The sequence below is a fragment of the Phocoena phocoena genome, chromosome 9 (assembly GCF_963924675.1).
Source record: "Phocoena phocoena chromosome 9, mPhoPho1.1, whole genome shotgun sequence".
Taxonomy (NCBI): domain Eukaryota; kingdom Metazoa; phylum Chordata; class Mammalia; order Artiodactyla; family Phocoenidae; genus Phocoena; species Phocoena phocoena.
In genome coordinates, this window is record NC_089227.1 from 2,552,185 (window position 1) to 2,573,672 (window position 21,488).

Here is a 21,488-nt window from a genome sequence, read left to right on the forward strand (position 1 = left end):
GAAACTAACACAACATTGTAAATCAACTCTACTCTAATATAAAATAAAACTTAAAAAAGGAAACAGAGAAAAGAGCAAATCCATTTCAAGGCAACAGCCACTTCAATACTTATAAAATATGAGAACGTAGGCCATCTGCATGGCATAATTCTGATTCTGAAATTTGTAATAAATTCCTTGACCGTACTGCTTTTGTTGTATAAATGATAAAAAGAAAGGAACTTTGAATTAAAAAAAGAAGTAATATTAAAGAGGGCATAATTATGCCACCAGCCTGAGATCCTTTCGTTTCAGGGTTAGCAGGGGGAGGCAGGCTACCTAGCCCTCTGACTGGCTTGGCACCAGGGCCCGTCTTAAAAGCCCCGAAGTGGTAATAGAAGGTTCTGTCCTTCCTGGAGCTCTGTTGACGCCTTTTATGCATTCATCGTATGGAGAGGGAAATAAGAGCCTAAATCTTGGCAAACGTGCAGGAAGGAGTTTAAGAACAGTTAGGATTGAAGGTACGTCGTATCCACGGTCGTGGTCCCCAGCAGGCAGAGAGACGTTGGGGCCTCCTCCCTGCTGTCACCCGCACTCCTGCTTCGGGCCCCGGACACTCCCTGCTGGGCACGTGCAGGCTCGGGATCTTGTCTGAATTCCACAGACTCTTGACTTTGGCTGAGATCAACACGTGAAAACAGCAAATGGAGGATTCTCAGCCCTTTGCCCCAGACCTGTCCCAGGTGCAGGACGTCCCGGGGGGGACAAAAGCCTCCAGGTGCCTGGGCTGAGTAGAGCAGAGGGCCCCCAACCCTGCAGAGAAACCCAGAGAGTCTGCAGGGTCTGAGCTGGGGCATTCGAGCGGCTTTGTCTCAGTTCTTCGTCTTCCAACTTACTTCTTAGTTCAAAAGCTCCCTGGGTCCTGTTTAAATGCATTTTTCTAAGTGAGGATGTAAGCTGGGCTTTTCAGTAACTCCCGAAGCCTCCTGTAAATGCCAGGGGTAAACACTTAGGAAGAAGCCAGGCTGTATCCAAGGGCCACGAGGGGGCGTCCACGGTGGGAGGGTCAATATTGAAAGGGAGGCACATGAAAAGATGTTCCACATGGCTAATTATTAGAGAAACACAAATCAAAACTACAATGAGGTACCACCTTATACCAGTCAGAATGGCCATCATCAAAAAGTCTACAAATCATAAATGCTAGAAAGGATGTGGAGAAAAGGAAACCCTCCTACACTGTTGGTGGGAATGTAAATTGGCACAGCCATTATGGAGAACAGTACAAAGGTTCCTTAAGAAACTAAAAACAGAACTACCATATGAACCTACAATCCCATTCCCGGGCATATATCTGGAGAAAAACATGGTCCGAAAGGATACATGCACCCCAATGTTCATAGCAGCACTATTTACAATAGTCAAGTCATGGAAGCAACCTAGATGTCCAACGACAGATGAATGGATAAAGAAGATGTGGTACATATATACTATGGAATATTACTCAGCCATAAAAAAGAATGAAATAATGCCATTTGCAGCAACATGGATGGGCCTTAGATTATCATACTAAGTGAAGTAAGCCAGACAGAGAAAGACAAATACCATGTGATACCACTTATATATATGTGGAATCTAAAATATGACACAAGTGAACTTATCTACGAATCAGAAACAGACTCACAGACACAGAGGACTTATGGCTATCAAAGGGGAAAGGGAGGGGTGGATTAATTAGGAGTTTGGGATTAGCAGATACAAAGTACTATATATAAAGTAAACAACAAGGTCCTATTATACAGCACAGGGAACTATATTCAATATGTTGTAATAAACCATAATGGAAAAGGATCTGAAAAAGGACACACACACACACACACACACACACACACACACACACACACACGTAGAAGTGAATCAGTTCGGTGTATACCTGACACAACACAACACTGTGAATTAACTAGACTTCAGTAAAGAAAAAATATCAAAAGGGACTCGAGGACACAGGGGGAAAGGGGAAGCTGGGACGAAGTGAGAGAGTGGCATGGACATATATGCACTACCAAATGTAAAATCGACAGCTAGTGGGAAGCAGCCGCATAGCACAGGGAGATCAGCCCGGTGCTTTGTGACCACCTAGAGGGGTGGGATAGGGAGGGTGGGAGGGAGACGCAAGAGGGAGGAGACATGGGGATATATGTATACATATACCTGATTCACTTTGTTATAAAGCAGAAACTAACACACCATTGTAAAGCAATTATACTCCAATAAAGATGTAAATATATATACATATCGAGAGGGAGGCAAGGCTGTGGAAGACAGGAGGTGGGAAGGGCTGAGGGGCTCCTGGTCCTGCTGGGGTCATGCGGAGGGAAAGCAGGAAAGCCAGCTGAGCCCAGGCACGTGGCGGGTACACCTCTGAGAGCCCAGTGGCCACACTAGGGCCCCAAGTTCACGCCCTCCAAGGCTGATGGAACCGTCTCCTGACCAGGCGCGGGGTGGAAGCCTCGGGACAGCAGAACAGCTCGCCCAGATGGAGGCGACGGGCCCACGGGGGCCCAGGTGTGAACCAGGGCATCTGCTGTTCGCCTTTCTGTCAGCAAGACGCTTCCCAGGAGCTACACGAGGCTGTTGGTTCTGGGGGGCCCTGAAGCCCCCAGATGGGGCAGGCCGAGCGAGTATGGGTGAAATTAGATGCACTTTAGGCGAGGGCAGAACCAGGGCTGGGATAGGTTCATGGTAGTGAAAAGAAGGTAATTCTACCAATTTTTTTTCTGTTCTGGTCTACATCAATGATGTTCTTTTGAGCCACAGGGAATGATAATTGAAGCTGCTACACGTAAGTACGTGGTTCTATTCACCTTGGCTAAGAATATCACTATCTTCCTGTTCCATTACAGGGACCCGAACTGACTTAAGAGAAATAAGCATCTGAGTTATAATCGATTGATTTCATGTTTCAGAAAGAATTACTGATAAAAATATTTTAAGTCCTCGCAATCCTTTCCAAAGGAGTTAAGGTTCTAGAAAGGACTCACAAAGTAGTTCTTGAAAGTCAACCGCAAGATCCGGAGCCCCTCTGTGGACACCCTCACCGCCTGGCACTCACGGGCAGGATCCAGGGCACCTGGCCCGAATCAAACCCGAGCTGCTCAAGGGTACACAGATATATTCGTCTTTTCTTACAGGTTTTCACTGTAACACATTTGGAAAATGCCTAAGGGACCAAGGAAAGCACTGGACAATCACTGACGACTCCCAGGTTTGCTGTTACAGTCCTGGAGTGTGCCCTTCCAGTATTTTCTCGCACAGGTGTTTATAAATAGATGCACTGACACGACTGGGCTCAGACGGCAGACGCGGTTTTGCCATCGGGCCGTGCAGCTTCACGTCACAGCATAAACATCCACCGGGTCTTTATGTCTCTTTGGTGCTTCAGTGCCTGCGAGGGATTTCTTCACATGTCACGTTGTATCAACGTGAACGTCACGCCGCCCGTCCGGCGGCTTCTGGACTTTCATTCTCCTCAAGTGCTCCCTGGCACACCTTCGTACGTGAGCCTCGGTGGCTCATGTGTGGGTTGAATTATTTTCTCAGGATAAATGGCCGGATGTCAACTCTCTTAAAGTGCCACCTCTAATAAGGGAAACGTTTCCAAGAATGGGGATGCCGGGTGTTTGGCAGAATGCGTACTATTCCTTAAAACAGGATTTAAGGGGCACGGTGGACCTGCGGGCATCCTCTGAGTATCCCCAAACCTCCAGCCTCCCACTTAGCAAGAACTCACCAAGCACACTCTCTGTGCTGGCCCCAATCTCCCGGAGGTCCACGGGTCCCCCCGACCACTGTCCGAGTGCATCAGTTACGGAGCCTGTGAACCTGCCAGCCCTGGGGTCAAGCTCCTGCTCGCCACTCGCTGCACGAGTTACCCGCTCTGACCTTGGACAACCCTCAATCCCCAGCCTATGTGACAGTGAGGGACTGTCACATAGGCTGACGGTGAGTGTCACTCAGAGAAACGCATGCAAGTCCCGTCCCACGGCAAACACTCCACAGATGATCATTCCAGACACACTCCACGTGTCTCCTCCTTCTGCGGGCATCACGTGCCTAAAAGAACCCCCTCCCCACGCACTGCAGGACCACGACCCCTGAGGCGCCACCCAGGAAGAGGGGGCATTTGGCAGGAAGCTTCTGCTCCAAGACTTCTACGGGGCTTTTAGCTGTTTCTGGTCTTAGCATGGAGTTGAAAAGCCAGGTATTAGGAGTCTGCTTTGTATTTCAAGCAGCTGAAGCCCCCAACGAGAGGCAGTGCCGGTCCTCAGGAAAAAGAGGCCCCATCACGGCCTGTCCATCCTGGTGGGGTGGGGGCCGTGGAGAGCTGTCCGCCCACAGCAGGGGTTGACCAGATGATCCCGAAGAGGCCTGATAACTTGGGTCCACCTACGGCTCTGCCGGTGGCGGGTGGCAGCTTCTGGTGGGCAGGTACCCCTGCAACGTGAATTCAGGCTGAAGCCTACAGGGCAGACCGGGCTGGGTCTTTCCATCCAGATAGAGCCCTCAGTGGGAGCAAACTCTCAAAGCCAAGCCCTTCCTGGGTTAGGCTTTGTCTTTTGGGCAATGTCTTCCAGGGGAACTCATGGCGCTAGGGCTCAAACATGTAGTGTAAATGCAATTCCTGTTTGAATATGGAATTTCTCTAATGAGATTAAGGAATTGGGTGTCTCAATGGTATTAATGGTCCTGTTAAAAAAAAAAAGTCAATCTTTTACAGAAACATGCTAAAAAATTTATAGGTAAATGACACGATGGCTGGAATCTGCGTCAACAGTGTATATGGGGGGCGTGGCTTCACAGTTGTGGGGTCTGGCTGGGGGGCACGCGGTGTCCACCCCCCTATTCTACTTTAGTGCAGGCTCTAAATTCTTCATCAACAAAACCTAAACATGCCTTCGGACCCTTTAGCCTTGTACTGCCAGAGGAAATAAAGCATATCTGAAACCTTTTCCTACCTAATCGGTTTGAAGAATTGAGCCCAGTACCCCTGGGTAGAGAAAGCATCGCTCGGTGGTTCCTGATGGGGGGTTAGGGTAGGGGTGGATTTTGTCCCCCGAGGGACGTTTGGCAACGCACGAGACATTCCTGCTTGTCACAACTGGGGTGTGGTGTGTGTGTGTGTGTGTGTGTGTGTGTGTGTGTGTGTGTGTCAGGGCACAAGACGGCTTCACATCAAAGGACTCCCCAGGCCCACACGTCAAACATGCTGAGTGCACAGCAAGGGGAATCTCGTGCTAGGAAGCGAGGTAGTACTTTGACGAGGACGTGTCACAAGGAGATAGGAACCAGCCCCACTGGGACAATGTGAGCGTCAAAGCGATGGCTGTAATCAGATAATAATGTGTCCTTACTGACAAAGAAACACACAGGTAAATAGCTGGGAGAGAAGGGCTGCTCTTCCTCAGTGCCCAAGGCCAACTCACAAATGCAGAACGAGAGTCGGAATCGCCAGGCAGGATCATCCATAGGTGACAGAAGCAGCCAGTGGAGTCGGAGGGAGGAAGCGTATCAACCTGGTCTCAAGTCATCTTCCTTTACAGTACTTTTTAATTACCAAGGGGATAATGGCAACTTCACAATGGAGAAACTTAGCAGACGTGGGTAATAAACATCAACATCGGTGATAATGGAGAAACCAACATCACAGCATCCTGAACTCCTGCCCCGAGAAGGACGCAGCTGTCTGCGGCCTCTCTGCCACGTACAACCTGATGGGGCCCCAAGGCAACTCCCCACAAACAAAGAGGGGGCTCCGGTAACCGCTTATGTGACAAAGGACGCGGAGCAGCCAGGAAGTGCCCCCGTGTGAAAGGGAATTAGAGACGTTAAAACCAGTGCAGTGGGTGGTCCTGTGTTGGTTCAAGAACCAGAAAAAAAGAAGCCATAAAACATTAGCAGGACAACTAATGAACTGTGAATAAGGTCTGGATCCCTGCAGGCCCTGATTTCGGAAACTGCTGTGTGCTACGCTCCCTGTAATACACTAGTTATACACATGTGCGTACAGATGTGTGTCTACATACATGCATATGGGACCAGGGAAAACGATTTAAAATGGGACAGCATGTTAGCCACTAGGGAATCCGAATAAAGGATCTATGACAGGTCTTTGTATTATTACTGCAACTGCTCTTATAGGTCTGAAGTTATTTCAGTGTAAAAGTTTAAAGGACACGTTGTGCAAAAATACTGGCACGTGGGTCCCCTCTGTCACTCGGCATCTCACCGGTGTCCTATCACCCACAGAGGCGAGGTCACAAAGATGACATGAGGGGACTCTTGCTTGGTTGATCTCATCAGGAGGCCCCTCCTCCTTCTCCATTAAGCCTCTGTCTTCACTGTGCAGGACTCTAAAGATCCCAAATCCGCAGGTACCAGGCAGTTCCATCACGGCTGGGGTCAGTAAAATGTCCGAAACGCAAAGACGGCGTTTGGGGAGGTCAGGCCCACACAGGTGTGCAGCTGCCCCTGCCCGGGGAGGGCCCACGTGCGCGCCTGCACTCCGAGAGGGGGCTGCACGACGGGACCACCAGACAGGGCTGTGACACGGCACCCCCTGCCACTGCCTGCCCCTCTGTCGTGTAACGGCAGGACAGGCCACCCGTCAAAGCCCTTCCCCCAGACCGTCTGAACCCCATCGAGTGTCATGGGTCTGCCCTCAGGCCAATGTACTATCTTTATCTCAAACTGCGTGATGTATTTACTGGCATCCAGTTTCAGCGAATGTCTGGCTTGAGAGACAGGGGCAGGGAAGGTCTTACAGTTCTTTGGGGGCAGAGGGGCCTCCAGCCAGTGCCCACCCAGCCAACACAGGTGTCCCACCCGCTAAAGCCCCACCATTGTGCTAATGCTGTCGGGAGGGGCTGGGGGGGGCACAGTGCTGGATGCAAAGAACTCAGGAAACCTGGGAAGACCGGCAGATTTACTGGAAGTTTAGAAGAAAGTGAAATTCGAGGAGCTGAGAGAGTCCTGAGAGGCTAGATTACAAAAGGACAAGAACCTCCAGAGCTTCCTTTGGGTCCGGACAACGCAGACAGTGAGCGCCATCGTACAAATCTCAGACGGGGCTGCCACATCGGGTTACCTTTTATTCAATTACAAGAGTCAAGAACAGGTATCTGTAGATAGATAGTCTTTCACTCTCAAAATCCCGATTTTCCAAGATACATCTGCTAGGAATGCAGTTTATACTAATAACCTTTGTACTACCCATAACACCTTCTTTTTGGGAAAGTAAGCTTACCTACCATTATGGTGAGACATTCAATATAATTACAAAAATACTGATCACGATCAAGAGTTAGTGACAGGAATTATTGAGAATTCTCTTAAAAAGCAGAACATGTTCACTGGTATCAGTGAGCATCTCCGTTTGGTACATTTTAAGAACTAAACTCTAGCAACGGAAGCAAAACCCCTTGCTGAGGGCGACAGCTGGACCCCGAGCCTGCAGCGCCGTCTGTCTGTCTGTCGGATAAGCAGGGCTTCTCAGCTCTGCTCACATTAGACCACGGATCCGGAGGGGAGAAATGTAGGCCAAACACCACAGTCAGGCACAACTCCTCAAAAACTAGGAAAGCACAAGGTTCTACTAAATGCGAGCTCAGAAAGTCCAACACCAAAAAGAGTAAGTACCTGAATGTGACAGCGCGCACCTTACCCCGCCTTCCGGCCGCTGGAGTCTCCAACTCAGAGGTTTCCAGGGCGACTCGTGAGCAAATGCCCTCTGCAAACCTCCCTGCGCGTCTGACCCTCTGCTCCCAGATGGGCTCGGTAAATACCTTACAGAGTTTCTAGAAGCTGCAGATACAGCCAATGAAAATGAATCTGCTTCATCACTGGGGGAGTGACTTTGCTGGCACTCGGGGGCCAGGGGAATGAGACACAAGACACCCATCCCAGGTTGCTCTGTTCCTCAAACGGGGGGTCAGCCAGGCTCCAGTGCCTCTACACTGTACTATATGGGGTACACGGCCCTTTGACGACAGTTGTAAAAAGGAACTTCATACATACACATACACAGCCATAAACACACAAATCCTTTAGCCAGCAATTACAATGCTGAGAATCTATCTATCTATGTAGTCTGTCTCTATCTACCCATCACCTATCTATCATCTATTATCTATTTATCTAGTCTATCTACCTACCACCTATCTAGCATCTATTATCAGTCTATCTATCTAGTCTGTCTATCTAGCTATCACCTATCTATCTATCATCTATTATCTATCTATCTAGTCTGTCTCTATCTGCCTATCACCTATCTATCATCTATGCATCTCTGCACCCAGCTCTCCACCATTAAGTGACCAGAGACCTATGTACAGGAATGTCCATTTCAGCTTTGTTTACAATAAGAAAGAACTGCATACAATAACAGTGCGTGTCAAAAGACGGTTTGGTTAAACCAACTATGGTCCCCCTGCGATGGAGCACCATGAAGCTTTTGGGGGAAATGCGATAACACAGGTAAATTCTGGACAAGATAAGACGTGTGGTTGAGGGAGGGAAGGGCTGGGAGTTTGGGATGAGCAGATGCAAACTATTACATACAGGATGGATAAACAACAAGGTCCTACTGTACAGCACAGGGAACTCTATTCAATATCCTGTGATAAACCCTAATGGAAAAGAATATGAAAAAGAATATATATACCTATGTATAACAAGAGTCACTGTGCTGTACACCAGTAATGAACACAAAATTCTAAATCAACTGTACTTCAATAATAAAAAAGCAAAGGTGCCTTGCCTTCCTGTAGCGACACGTGGCACAGTTAGCTCTGCAGAGAGATGGGTCCTCGCCAGACCTCCAGGCCCTGACCCTGGGGTCCCCACTCCACCCCGTGTCCTTCCCGACCGGCTTCCCTCCCTCTTTCTGGAACACTCTCTGCTTCCAACCCAACTAACGGCTCGTCATCCTCCAGTCCCGGCTGGTTGGCTGGCTGGTGCCTTTCCTGCAGCCGGAATGTCCCACGTCTGACCTGCTGGCGACTCCATGCCCCGGAGGACTGGCCGGCACTTGTCTCTCCCACCAGTTCCTGGGCCCCCGAGGGCAGTGTCCACACGGGGAAGCCGCTCAAATCGCACCGGGCAGCGGGCCCGTGAGATGGACACAGACGACGGAGGCTCGATTTCCTTGCTGGCCCCGGGCCGGGTACAGGGCGGGCGGCAGCCAGCCTCCAGGTGCGGGATTTGGAGACTGGTTTTCGGGGCCCTGCCGGTCATTGTCACTCAGATGCTCCCTCCTGGGGCCATCCTCCCAGACTGGAGACCACGTGGGGGAGGTAAGGGGGGCTGTACTGCAGGGCTGAGGAGACGGGGTACACCCGAGCCCAGGGGCCTGAGTCAGGACGAGATCACCTGACCCCACTCTCCACACCTAGGTCCACACAGTGATCCACCCCCACAGCACTGCACAGGGACCAGCACAGGGAGCCTTCCTCACAGCACATGGACCAGAAGCGCCTCCTCCCCGCTTCTGTGGGCGCTGCAAGGCCATGCACTGCGACCTATACTCCTGGGAAGCGCTGCGGAACAGCCAGAGACGGGCTAAGGCTGCCGTAGGGTCTGAAGGCCCGAGACGCGGCATGTTCAACCACCGGGACAGGACAGGACGGATGGGACGGGACAGGACAGGACGGATAGGACAGGACGGATAGGACAGGATAGGACGAACAGGACAGGATAGGATGGACGGGACGGGACAAGACAGGACGGATAGGACAGGACAGGATAGGACAGGATGGACAGGACAGGACTGATAGGACAGGACAGGACAGGACGGATAGGACAGGACAGGATAAGACAGGACGGACGGGACAGGACAGGACAGGATGGACGGGATGGGACAGGACAGGATGGACAGGACAGGCGGTTCCTTCTTGTCCCTACCACAACCTCAGCCCCTGCGGTCCCTGCAGCCAGCAGCTGCCCACCTGCGTAGGGAGGGCCACCCCAGCTGGGGGACAGCAGGTTTCCAAAGCCAGCGTGCGCTGCCACGGGGACCCCCAGGCCACTCTCACAGAGAGAATGTGGGAGGCCGCCGGTGAGGGATCAGCGCTCAGAAGTTCTGAAACTCACGCGCCCGTGAACCTGGTGATGAGAATAAAGTGGCCTTCGTGCACACACAGTGACACGCACGGGCTTTGGCTGGAAACCTGGCTTCCAGGAAAGCACTGAAAACACGACAAGACCTACCTACCTCACAGTGGCTCCGGGAAGCGACACCCACAGCACAGCCAACTGGAACCCACGCAGAGAGCCGGCCACGGCCAAGGGTCCGAGTGTGGCCCAAATACACACTCGTCAATAGTGTTTTCAGCAATTACGAGCGCTCTTTGCGAAGACCACGGAGAAGAGACACAGCAAACACTTGCAGGATACTCAACACATAAAAACATTTATATGGTTATGTCTGCTTTGACGTTAGCTTTTATGTACAGAATGGATAAACAAGAAGGTCCCACTGTAGAGCACAGGGAACTATATTCAATATCCTGTGATAAACCATAATGGAAAATAATATGAAAAAAAAAAGAGGCAGGGACTGGAATGGAGATGGCACCGTCTCTGTCCCTGTCACTGACCGTGGTCTGCATGAAGCCAGGGGCCCTAACATCCAAGGTCCCATCACAATAGCACTGCCACCGCCTCGAAGTGGGGACATGCCCACTGCGGGGCGGCTGCCACCCCCTGCCCTTCCCATGGAGCTGCTACACGTGACACTTCCATCTGTGTCTGTGCAGGGTTTCCTGATACAAATGAACCCCAAGAACCCAGGATTCCAGAAGGAGGGCAGCGAGAAATACTGCTGCTTTGTGATTCACGGGCATCTCCACTGTGGGATTACAACGAGGAAGCTATTCTGGGGTGAGGAAAAAATAAACTGCCCTCGTCATTAGCACTGGGTTCTAAAATAAATTTACCAGCAGAGGTTGTTCACTCAGAACCTTTCTAAACGGGGTCACGTCTGTGTTCTCTTTTCCTAGAAATGCCGAGACTTGGCCGCACAGCAGTGAAAGGAGGGGGTGTGGGTGGATGTTAACTGAATTCTCTCTCTGAAGACACTCAAAACGCCCTCACTTGGTTTCCTCCAGTGTTTCTCCCAATTTTTCTTTAAACATTTTTTATTACTCAAACTGCTTTTCCATCATGCTTCCTAAGACAGCGAGGTGAGAGCCCAAGAAAAGAAAGGTAGAAAAGCTATGGAGAGAAAGAGAAGGCCAGACTCCATGCAGGCACCGGGCCACACAGGGGCTGCCCCATCGGGCCAGGGCACGGGCAGGCCAGCCGGGAGCAGTGCAGAGACACAGAAAGGCCACAGCCAGCAGCGGGGACACACGTGTGGAAGGTTCTAGTTAGCGTCCAGTAATGCTGGACAGGCACGGACTCAGCTTGGACCCAGCGGGTGGCAGGGGTTTCACCAAAGCATGGAACCCCTTCAACCAAGACCCAAAGGTCCGACAGATGCTTTTCAACCTTGTGATTTCATGAAACACTTTATCTTAAACTGACAAAAAGTGACATATCTAGAGACCACAGAATGGAAGCAAAGGCCCTCTGTGACCGTCCACAGGCTTTTACGAAAGCAAAGGTGTCCACGCTCCATGCACACGACACCTTCTGCACGGGATGAACTGTGGTCCGTCGGAAATGAAGGTGTTTAATCACGTGCATTTATGTCGGAACCGTCAGGGAGGGTAATCGGGCCAAAAGTTCATTTTCCGGTTCTTCACCTTTTCCTAAAGACATTTCAAGTCAAAGCAACAGCAGATCAGTTGGCCAAGGCAACTCATTTTTCTTGATCCAGCGAACTGGGCAGCCCTTTCTGAGACTGCGCACAGACCTCGACGGCCGTTTGCTGTGCCCCGGCCCCTGATTCTGCAGCAGGACCTGATCACAGACGCCCACGCTGGTCAAGACACACACTTAGGTTTTTGGTAAAAGTATGGGGATTCTTCCCATCAAAGATATAGATAATGTAAGTGCCCACTTTTCCAGTACTCCTGACAGCTACAGATACCAAGAGACACTCAATGCTGTTATAGAGGATCCCAAGTTTAAAGAATTTATATTTAAAAAGATACGGGGCTTCCCTGGTGGCGTAGTGGTTGAGAGTCCGCCTGCCAATTCAGGGGACACGGGTTCGTTCCCCCATCCGGGAGGATCCCACATGCCGCGGAGTTGCTGGGCCCGTGAGCCATGGCCGCTGAGCCTGCACGTCCAGAGCCTATGCTCCGCAACGGGAGAGGCCACAGCAGTGAGAGGCCCGCGTACCACACACACAAAAAAAAGATATGAACAGTCCAGAGAAACACTAGTGGCTGGGATTTCACAGCAGGTTCCTGAGAGAATCTCCTGTTTCATTTTTAGCTAATCATGCAGCCTGCAGGTCACAACTACCTACCTGGACTGCATCCCTTGTTCGGATGAAACAGATGCAGGAAGACAGTTACCTTGGAGCTTTGCAATTCGCAGAGGGCTCTTAAACACCTCAGTTTCAGCAGTATTCCCAGAGAAATCTGAGGGGATGGTCTTCACCATTTAAAAATGATCTAGGACGATTCAGCATCCTTCCCCAAAGTGGGTTCCGTGGGAAGCCTGCCATATTCAAAGTGGCTCTGTGATCATAAACATCTGATAAGCTCTAGGCTGACTCGAGTTGGCCTATGACATAGCTTTTCTTCCCTGTAGCGTTCCTCGAACCCTCCAAAACCCAATACGAAATGTGAAATTCCAAGAAGGTGACAAGGGATGCAAAAGTCCCCTAACTTCCTGCATGTTTCTTCTCACGACAAGTCAGGTGACCGGGATTCTAGAAAGTGCAAGGTGAGACGCGCAGGCGCAGAGCTGTCAGCTGGGCAACGAGGCGGGAAGCAGGGAAGGCCGGCCACCGCTCAGAGGCAGAAGAACCAGGAGAGAGCCTAGCTGACCGGAAGGGACCTGGCACAGCGGCCATGCCGTTCAGACCTAGGCTGGTGCTCAAGGACACGGCCACGGTGGCCACGGAGCTGGGCCACACTCGGGCTCCTCAGAGGGTCTCTGGTTCCATCTCCAAGGCTGAGCGAACCCACCATGTTCGCCTGGCGGACTCCCAACCACTACGCCACCAGGGAAGCCCAATGCTCTTTCTTTTTTTAACCAGCCCTCCCCTCCCTCTCTCTCCACATCTCTGCACCTTTGCTTTCTCTGCTTCCTCCAGGTGTGCATCTGTCGGGGGGTGGGCGGGGGGGGGGGGCTGGCTCAGGAACCAGCCTATGGGATGGCTGCCTGTGGGTGAGCGCACAAGTTGGGCCTAGACAGCTGTGGCTGTGGAAGGAGAATCAGGTCCCAGGACACTGAGGGAGGCTGCCCTCCCCGGGGTCTCTGTCCCTAGACTGTCCTTAGGTAAAATTCATTTCCTGGGCTTCCCTGGTGGCACAGTGGTTGAGAGCCCGCCTGCCGATGCAGGGGACGCAGGTTCGTGCCCCGGTCCGGGAAGATCCCACATGCCGCGGAGCGGCTGGGCCCGTGAGCCATGGCCGCTGGGCCTGCGCCTGCGCTCCACAACGGGAGAGGCCGCAACGGTGAGAGGCCCACGTACCGCCAAAAAAAAAAAAAAAAAATTCATTTCCTTACAATTAAAGTCAACTGGGCCTTTTATTTCTTGCAGCCAAACGCATCCTGAAAGAGCCAGTGAAGCAGAAGTCCCTGATTTGTCCTGGGGTACCCCATGAACCCTGCCCCCCCATCTGCCCTGGGGTACCCCACGAATCCTGAATCCTGGCCCCCCATCTGCCCTGGGGTACCTCACGAACCCTGGCCCCCCATCTGCCCTGGGGTACCCCATGAATCCTGACCCCCATTTGCCCTGGGGTACCCCACGAATCCTGGCCCCCCATATGCCCTGGGGTACCCCACAAATCCTGGCGGCTGGTGGTGCTGTTTCCGAGGTGTCAGAGCTGCGGGGTGTGGCCGCCCTGTTCCTTCCCCATCACTGGCTGGCGTTTCCAGAGGCCACAGAGCCAGCCCTCCTCAGCCCACCCAGTCCCGGGCAGTCCCAGGCACAGTGCTGCCTCCAGGCCGGCACACCGAGGAGGGGCAGCAGCTTCCCACGGGACACCAGGGCCGCTCTGAGAGGCTGTCACCTCCCACGGCTGTCACCAACAAGGGGCTCCTGCTTGGTGGATTAAGAGCTTCCACACCATCCGCCCTCCACAGGATAAAGGGCTACTCAGAACCATGTGTCGAGCTCCCGCCACTTCGCATACAAAAGCATCCTTCCCCACAGCAAACGCCAGTCTGCAGTGCGCCAGTTTGCACTGTGGAGAGCAGCTTCAGCCCTCGCAGGAGGCCCAGTAGTCTGGGGTCTCCTCCAAGCCCAGTGGGTGCAGCGCTGGGGCCCTGCAAGGGACAGGGAGGACTCGGGGGCTGTGGACTCATCCAGGCCAAGTTCATGTCCTGCCTCCGCATCTGCCAAAGTATTGCAGCTTCTGGGCCATGGTTTCCCCCATGGAATCAGCCTCCTCCTTGCCGTGTGTAGAAATGCTGTGACACTGACCACCATGAGACAGATGCTAAAAATCCCAGGACCTTCCCAATAGGCTCAGGACCTGCATGTGACCCCTATCAACATCAGCCGGTTCACAGGCAGCCTCTGCTTGTCCGCGCTGGAAAGGAGGGAAGGGATTCCTCATGCTTTCTGGTGAACCCCTTCCAGACACACGAGTTGCCCCACAGAGGATCTGATCCAGCCTCTGCCACGTCACAGGTTCCCTCCACAGTCCACATTCATCCTGATTCATCACTTTTGCACGTGTGTGTTTACACAAAGTGTTTCTCTGAAAGGTCACCTGCTGTCCCCACTCCGAGGGTGAGGGTGAAAGACAAGAGCTGGGGTCTGTCTCCAAGGCTGACGGGAGAGGCTGCACCCATACAGCCCGGAGGGGCGGGGTTGCCGGGGGACGCTCAGGTCCAAGGCTGCTGGGACTCCTACAGGGCCACCTGGGGCAGCCCACTCCCCACAGGGGCCTAGACGAGGCCGCGCACGTGGCTGACGGAGAGCCCTGCGATCCCCGTCCCTTGCCCATCCTCGTCCATCTTCCTCCACATCTGGTCCCTCCACTTGGGGTGGGGCGGCTCCTATGTTGCGGGTCCTCCTCGTCAGAGGACAGCGGCCTCTGAGACACAGCATAACAAAGCCGCTAACTCAGGAAACCTTCTGTTGCAACAGAGGTCAGACCTGCTTTTCTGCAAAGACCACCTTGAACTTTTGACTCAAAACCCATTTTATTTTATTTTGTTTTGTTTTTTTGCAGTACGCAGGCCTCTCACTGTCGCGGCCTCTCCCGTTGCGGAGCACAGGCTCCGGACGCGCAGGCTCAGCGGCCATGGCTCACGGGCCCAGCCACTCTGCGGCATGTGGGATCTTCCCGGACCAGGGCACGAACCCGTGTCCCCTGCATCGGCAGGCGGACTCTCAACCGCTGCGCCACCAGGGAAGCTCTCAAAACCCATTTTTAATCAAAGCAGCCCTTCTCTCTCCACGAGCGGCCCCGGCACCGTCTTCCCAGCTGCATATGCACAGCTTCGTTCTTTTAAACCCTATTTAACATAATCCTTTCCAGACCTGGACTGACATTCCAGCTTGTGGAGCCCTTTCTGCACATCAGCTCCTGTAAGCCATCCCTGAGTGCCCCCCACGTGCCAGGCCTGGGGGACCACAGCCTGTGGGTCCACCTGAGTCCGGGCAACGTGCCAGGTGGGCATTAAAGATCCCAGCGGACCCGACGCACGCTTAGCAACACACGAAGAAAGACTAAGGTCCTCTGGGTCCACCGAGGCACCGAGAGCCACGGGACCCTCATCACAGAAGCCACCAGCACCACGGGGACTGTGGGATGAGGTTTGGGGAAGACGCTCCGTCCCACGGCTCAGAAATCTTTGCTGGAACCATCATCGCCGTCCACCTGACAGCCGGTCTTTTCCAAATGAGTCACAGAGGGCTTAAAAATGCCTCGGTGATTTCTCCCACCAACACTCTCTTTCCTGATGCTAATTTAATTTCACTCCCCTCTAGAGGTAAGAAAGTTATCACTCAGAAATAAGTAGTTAGGTGTCTGCATTTCTGGTAAATCAGTGATGTGATGTTATTAAACTAAATCACTAGATAAATGATATGTCATCACATAAATGATGGAATGATGCTTGTCAAAGACCTGGACCTGCAGATAAGACGCACTCGTCTGTTTGTGATAACCCAGGAAGACGGGTAGGCGCCTGCAGACATTATGCAAAATTGTCCAGCCACTGTTCCCAGACTCTCATGGGCAAAGTGGGCGGTTTCTTCTGACACACACCACACACATCATTCCCACCATGAATGAACAGGTCTGTGCTCTCGCACTTTACTGGCAAAGCCCCAGTGCAACCCAAGCTAAATGCGATCGACAGACTCTGGTTTAAAAATATTATCAAACGAACCAAATGTGGTTGCTTTAAAATGCATATAATACAATAAAAGAAACAGGAAACCCGGGGCCCACACGGTGGCAGAGGCAGGACCCCAGCTCCAGGGGTGGGGGGGATGCAGAGTGCAGGAGGCCTGAGAAGGTCAAGGGCAAGGTGGGCAAAGGTCACCACAGTGTCCCCCACGCTGGGTTTAAGCTGGAGAACCAGGATGCTTGTATGAAACTCAGCTATTCCCACCCCCATGGCCCGGGCTCCCATAATATAAGAACTCAGGCTCGTGGCTCACACAGACGCTTACTTCTCATGGTTCTGGAGGCTGGGAGTCCAGGGTCAAAGTCCCACAGGGTCAGGTTCTGGAGAGGACCCTTGCTGGCTTGTGTGTAGCCATGTTCTTGCTGTGTCCTCATGGGTGTGGAGCAGCTTCGGTCTCTTCTGAGGGCACTAATCCCACCATGGGGGCCCCACCCCATCACCTCATTTAAACCCACCCACCTCCCTAGGCCCGAACCTAAGGCCATCAAAGTGGGGTCAGGGCTTGAACAGAGGAATTCTCCGGGGACACAGGCGTGCAAGCCCACAGGTCACCCAGACCACACAGACTTGGTAGGCTCAGATGAGCCCAGGATGCCTCTCCCATAGCATTTGGCAAGGACATGGCCACAGGGTGGACACAAAGCCAGGGCAGACTTGGCATGGCCTGCCCAGAGGCATCTGCAGCCTCTGGATGCCTCATGTGGAGGACACGGGAAGCCGGATGGCTCCGTCACATCACATCACAGCGGCTGCAGACTCACAACTGCCCACACCTGCTCACACCTGCCGACTCCTGCCCACCCCTGCTCACCCCTGCCCATGCCTGACCACATCTGCCCACTGAGCAGCTATCAAGTGGTCACAGAGAAAGCAAGCCAAAGCACAGTGGAGGAGGCCCTGACCTATCTGAGGGGTATCTAGACCACTTTGGGCAACAAGGGTTCTTCCTTTCGAGTGGCTGCTTGAATCTTTCACTCCTTCCACCGCCCTGACTAGTGGATACAGAGGCTTGCGATGCCCCCCTGTGCCCAGCTCCTTCCAGACGGCTTATGCTTTCCTCTTTCCCACTTGACCTGGTCCTTCCAGGGCACGAGGTGGCATTAGGTGGGCCCACGTGTCCAGCACACTGTGTCCATGTTTATTCCCTGTCAGAGCTCCTAACTGATCCCACTGCTTCCTCTGACTTTGCAGGAAGAGAAGGAAGAGCAGGTTTTCCTGCCCTCAGGTAAGTGGCAAAGGAGGGGCCCCCGCCCCCATCATGGGCACTGAGCCTGGGCGGGCAGCTTGAGGCTGCCAGGCATCGCCACTGGCAGCACCAACAAAACACGCATTCAGGAGCTCAGAACCCAGTGTGGTCAAGAGACATCCCTTTGAGCCAGTTAGCAAACAACGAAAACCACCAAGTTTCTACGCGTAGGGCTAAGTGTGGAACATCTTTCCTGGTCGCTGGCCCCAGAAGGTGGAGGAATCTTGGTGACAGAAATTCAGGCACCAAATGCAACATTCTTGTGGGGGAACTAACTCTGATCCCAAGAAAAACAGCAGGCAAAATCCCTGGGTTTCCTGATTCTGCTTATAGAGTTGTACAGTCCACGGGGTGGAGGCCGGTTTTCTTGCCAGCCGCTGCGAGAGCCAGATAATATTTTCATGGTCTTATTTTAGGACGGGTAATGTTGTAAACAACCTCAGTGCCCAACCCACAGACAGCTTGTCTAGACCCTTATTTGAAGCAGAAGGTCACCAGGCAGGCAGACATCCCAGATGGACTTCAGGCATGTGATGAGGGCTGCAGCCCGGCAGGCACTGGCTGCGGAAAGGGACCCTGACCTCACCTCTGAGTGCTGACATGGGGACGGCGCAGCCCGCTTGCGAGGCATGAGGTCAGGAGGCAGCAGCTCTCGGGAGCGGGCGAGCCTCGGGAGAAACGACTCCCTCATAAGAGTGCAGACACCACACGCTGCAGGGGACGGGTATGCAGAGAAAGAGGATGTGCTTGAGGACAAGGGTAGAAAAGTGCAGAGGAGAAGGCTCCACCAGAAAAGGCAAAGAGGCTTCTGAAACACACTCACTGAAAAGAAAGAACATCAAGGGCCCAGGAAGACCCAGTTTAGTGGCTAAGATCAGCGGTGCTAGATCCTGGGGTTAGGTGCTGCCCAGCTCCACCGCCCACACCGGGGCCCCACCAGCTCCACCGCCCACACGGGGCCCCACCAGCTCCACCGCCCACACCGGGGCCCCACCAGCTCCACGGCCCAACCGGGGCCCCACCAGCTCCACCGCCCACACCGGGGCCCCACCAGCTCCACGGCCCCACCAGGTCCACGGCACACACCGACACCCCCACCAGCTCCACCGCCCACACCGGGACCCCCACCCGCTCCACCGCTCACAGCTGGGCCTCAGTTTCCCACAGACTGGATGTACCATTTGCACCTAACTCTGAGGTTTGTTTTGAGAGTAAATGTTATCTATATACGTAAACGTATAAACCACACAGAATGCTGTTTTCTTCATCTTTGTGGTTATTATCAGTGTCGTTAGTGTTAGCGCTATACCGCACTGTGGAACATCACCGGGTCCCCCTCCCAAGCCTGCAGCCCACGCTGGGCCAGGCCCTGCCAGCCAGGAGGGACGGAACTGCCAGCCCACCCTTCCGACAAGGTGACGACTGGCGATGTGACCACGGATGGCTTACTGAAGCTCTGCCTGTCTCCTCCGCTGGGGACAACGTGTGTATCACAGGCACCTCACAGTCTTACTTTAAGGCAGAAACTGCTGGTTTAAAAGCTGGCTGTCACCTTCTGGGTCAAGTCAAAATCCTTCTGCCCTGAGCACATCCTATTCAAAGTCAGGAATGTTACAAACTGTTCAATTACCCTCTAGCCCAGGTGCCCGGGAACGTCCAGGTTTAATGCCTCATTGATCCAGACGAAGGTGATGGTGGTGACATTTTTTTCAGAGAACCTAAAATTCATCTTTCAGCATCAAATGATCAGTACTATTATTCTTTTACCATTTTTATAAGACTCTTTCTATAACATATAAACATCTCAAACATCCTAAATGTTGTTCCTAAATCATTCCTAAGTGGCACTTTGGCCAGTAAAGTAAAAAGCCTCGCCAGGCAACAAGCCTGGTAGCAACAGGAGAAGAGCAAAGAGAAAAGATCCCAGTTTCCCTCCCTTCTTCCCAGAGCCACGAGCCAGCTCGTCGGTCCTAACTCCGCACGCGAGCAGCCTGGCGTTCCAACCAGGGGTGGCTCACCTGCTTCGCAGCAGCTGGGCCGGGAGGTACGGAGCCCGGCGTGAGCGCAGGGGGGCTCCCGGGGCCGCAGAGCTCGGGGAAGGGGTTGGGGATGGCCGGCAGAGACGACGTCCTCAACTGCTGGTCCCCCTGGTGCAGGCGCCTGCAGGAGAGACAACGCCTGTCAGAAGCTGCCGTCCGCTCAGGACCCAGGGGTCCCACGACTGGGAATCTGCCTGGAACCCCAAGGGAGGGACTTGGACGAATGTTTGAACACCTGTGTCCACACCGCACTGCTCACAACCGTCAAAAGGTGGGAGCAACCAATGGCCCACTGTCCCAGGAACGATGACACCATATGGTGTAAACGTGCAGCGGGCCATCACTCAGCCTGCACAGGGAAGGGAACTCTGACACGAGCTACAACACGGATGAACCGTGAGGACGGCACTGCAGCGAGGCACCTGGAGCAGTCCCATCCAGAGACAGAAACAGAGTGGAGGGCCAGGGGTCGGGGCCAAGGGGGTCACTGTCCAGTGGGGACAGGGTTTCAGATGTGCAAGATGTACAAGTCCTGCAGGTATAAGACACAGAGGAAAGAGAGGAGGGCACTTCCTGTAACCGCTGGGCCACGTGCCCAGGAGCTTACTTGGACTGTTAACAGACCCCACTCCGCCGTAACAGCCTCCTGGTGACAGAAAACCCGGGGGACGCATGAGTCCTTTGTCACACAGAGCGAGAGGGGAGGAGGTGCAGCCATGCTCACCTTCAGGACCTCCCGGCCCCAAAGTACTGCTACGCAGTGACTCACCGGAGGACGTTTTACTTTCTTTTGAATTACCGCGCAAGAGGCTGACTTTCTGATATCCTAGCTTCCACCAGCTAGGGGCCCCAAAGCTTCTCTCTTTAGGAGGCAGTCTTGAGCATTTTAACAGTCCTGTTTTTTAGGGCAATGAAATGACTCCATACAATACTATGAGGCTGGATCCACGTCATCACGCGTTTGTCCAAACCACAGAAGACATACCATCACGAGCCAGCCCCACTGTGAAGCAGGGGCTCTGGGTGTTAAGGATGGTTCTAAGGGTCATCGGTTACAACAAGGGTGCCGCCCCGCTGGGGGTGTTGAGGGAGGGGGCTGAGTGTATGCTGAGGGGAATGGGAAGCACGTGGGAAACCTCTGCAGCTGCCTCTCGATTTTACTATGAACCCAAAACGGCTCTTAAAAATAAAATCTTAAAAAAAAAAAGGTGCTAATTGAAAGAGGCCAGACACAGAAGGTCACATATTATATGATTCCATCTGTCAGAGATATCCAGACCAGATCAATCCACAGCACAGAACACAGATGGATGGCTGCCAAGGGCTGTGGGGAGGGGAAAGCAGGGGGGCCCTGCTCAGTGGGTGGGAGGTTCCTCTGGCCGGAGATGGGGATGCTCGGGAACTACACAGGGTGAGGGGGGCGCTGCACAGCCCTGGGAGTGTCCTAACCGTCACCCAGCACACACTATGAAGTGATTCAGTCTACGCTTGTGCAAATTTCATTTCAATACATTATTTTAAACACTGACAAACAAAGTGGCTTTAGCGGTTCACAAGTATCACCCAAAGCCAAACCAAGGTGTATCAGACAAAGCTGAAGAGTCCCATGGGAGAGGCCCGTGGCCAAAGGGTACTTCCCTTCACAAGAGACACGGGAGGCGGGGTCAGGGACCGGG

General features: G+C 53.1%; 1 protein-coding gene across 3 annotated transcripts in view; it reads right to left on the bottom strand.

Annotated features, from left to right (window-relative positions):
• The window catches only part of GRB10 (growth factor receptor bound protein 10), a 126,509-nt gene that overhangs the window by 47,963 nt on the left and 57,058 nt on the right, over window positions 1–21,488 (bottom strand). For all 3 annotated transcript variants that reach the window (XM_065884253.1, XM_065884254.1, XM_065884255.1), the window contains one exon: window positions 19,792–19,933. In XM_065884253.1, coding sequence (XP_065740325.1) covers window positions 19,792–19,933 — 142 coding nt within the window. The remainder of the gene's footprint in view (window positions 1–19,791; window positions 19,934–21,488) is intronic.